Source organism: Fusarium sambucinum, chromosome I, assembly GCF_050947815.1.
Source record: "Fusarium sambucinum isolate potato_lamoka chromosome I, whole genome shotgun sequence".
Taxonomy (NCBI): Eukaryota; Fungi; Ascomycota; class Sordariomycetes; order Hypocreales; family Nectriaceae; genus Fusarium; species Fusarium sambucinum.
In genome coordinates, this window is record NC_139294.1 from 6,551,096 (window position 1) to 6,553,554 (window position 2,459).

Here is a 2,459-nt window from a genome sequence, read left to right on the forward strand (position 1 = left end):
GCTACTTGTACACCCTATCCACCTCGCTCTATTCAACATCAGCCGCTATTGGCTCTTCTGACTTATAATGTCAGGGACGCAGCCAGTCAAATTGCCGCTGACAAAGGCTCATCTCAAGGGTCCGCCTCTAGTCCGCGCGATCATCCGGGGTTCCACACCACACCGAGGAACGGTTTGACATGGATACGGCGTATTCGTTTATCTGGGAATATTCGGATGTATTTTCCATGTTGACGTTGACAAAACTTTTGATACAAAAAGAGAAATGTTTGCTCTAGTCATGTGAGGATGCAATGCTGTGTTATTAATGCACTTACATATGCCAAGTATTAGAGTGTCATCGATGCAAACAATAGTCCACTTGCATTTGCGAATATGCTCTCGGGATTTGTCTATGGTCCGGCAATAACAAAGGCCGGCTTTACCTGCCCATAATGCCGACTTCATTTGCTTTAAGCTTGAATTCCTTGACCCGAATACGAATGCGATTCATTGGTTCCCCCACAATCGTAATAGCTGTGGCATCTGACTGGCTCAGCACAACTCTCCAACATTTGCACCAAATTAGTACAAGCAAACTGTCAAAGTATACTTTCCCGATGAGAATTGTGACTGTGCTTAATTGCTTGTTACTCATCATGTCTGCTCTTGAGGTTCACTGGGATAAATATAATGCCAAGCTACTTTGGTCACTAGAGCTGCAGCAGATAGGTTAAGGTTATCTATCATAGGGGTTATACTATTCTGGCTTAGTATATCATGCTTATCTCTTATCTTCTGTCTACGTCACTCACTTCTTCCTTCTAGCCCGTTGACAATACAAGTGGGGGATCGTCGAGATCATGAGGGGCATCATGGACATTTCACTTACCCTGTATCGTTGCCATAACCTTTCTGTCTCTTTAGTTTGTTTGCATGTACTTGAAGTCTTCCCGGATACCAAATGAAATGAATTGTATGTTATTTACTGGATAATTCACAAGTTATCTGGACTGTGTGACATGGCTTGAGATCAGCTGACAGCAATATTATCCATCAAGGTAAGAATGTAAGATAGCATCAATACAACATGCCACTTCACTTCACTTGCTTCAACTTGCTCTCTTTTAAACCACGAAGTTGATAAACACACCAAAGTTATCATTTAAATCCCATCATATGCTAAAATAACCCAGAAACCGCGTCATTGTTGTCAGATATGCCGACGTCACACACTGTTCTTCAAGATTGCGTCATGTTCACAAGCCGTAAGACGCGAGTTTACCCTATAACAGTCAAGTAAACTCTCTCCACCAAGAAAAGTATACTGGAAAGGGCAGTTGCGAAAAGGAGGGGAAACCAGATTCATTGGTATCTGGCAAACCAGCAGAGCCAAGTGGATGCTAATAACCACCTATCGCACAAGAGCTACGTAGACCTGCCCGCTGCCAAACAGGCTGGATGATGGGCCGTGGTCACGCCTCAGCCCAACTACTGACGCTTATAACTCGCAGCACCCGCAGCCACAGTAACTTGAAAGCTTTCTATCCAACTCTCCTAATACAACAACACTTTCATCACAAAACTACACCCAACATGCCTTCTTACATCGTAAGGACCACACCGGGCGTGATCACATGCGGGCTATGAGCTGATAGTCTCTCTAGGTTACCTGCAAGGAAGACGCCAGCGACGAGCAGGTCGAGTCGTACGTACCAAACTGCAATTGATGGGAAATCATACAGATGCTAACAGTCAATAGTGCTAAGCAGCACGCTAAGGACCAGGGCGGCAAGATCGGACATGAGTACAGCCTCATTAAGGGCTTTTCGTATGTTTGGGCACCTCTAGCATGATCGATGGAAGGCTAACTATTGATGACAGCGTCGAGTTCCCCAAAGATTCCGTTCAGACCCTCGAGAGTCACGAGCATATCAAGACTGTTGAGGAAGACGGCGTCATGTCGACCCAGTAGAGTCCAGGGATAAATTATAAGAGATGGGCGACATCCTATAGATCATCTCGAGCTCTTGCTGCACTGGCGTTCTGGAATACAACTATTAAACTACATTGTTGATTCAAGGCCTTGTATTTCCGTGATAACCATATCGACAAATGTCCTGTTCTCCCCTACCGTAAACCAATCTCATGAGCTGGCGAAGCGGGGTGCTCTACTACTCATGACGACCCCGCAACCCCGCAGATCGAGGCTTGAGGTTGACTACAACCTACCGACGAGATATGTATTTCGGTCACGTGTGATAAGGAAACAAAAATCAAATGACAATAGATATTCCAGATTCAGAATGGGTACAAAAGTAAGATAGATATGTATTTAAGGAAAATTGAACTTGATGCCCCTAACTAGGTAGAAATTAAAATACTTTGCAGGGAGTAAAGGTACATTCTCATTTAGTAGCGTACTCGCTCAGTCTCACACTGCTCCCTCGTCCGGTCTTCCATGCTCTGCGTAGTGAGCC

The 2,459-nt window shown here is 44.8% G+C and overlaps 1 protein-coding gene across 1 annotated transcript; it reads left to right on the forward strand.

Moving 5' to 3' along the window:
- Positions 1–1,575: 1,575 nt before the first annotated feature.
- On the forward strand, positions 1,576–1,954 carry FSST1_004823 (uncharacterized protein; the record flags this gene model as incomplete). Its single annotated transcript, XM_083231037.1, has 4 exons — positions 1,576–1,590; positions 1,647–1,687; positions 1,742–1,810; positions 1,864–1,954. The coding sequence occupies 4 exons, from the start codon at positions 1,576–1,578 to the stop codon at positions 1,952–1,954; spliced, it is 216 nt and encodes a 71-aa protein (XP_083088253.1).
- Between the last annotated feature and the right edge of the window lie 505 nt (positions 1,955–2,459).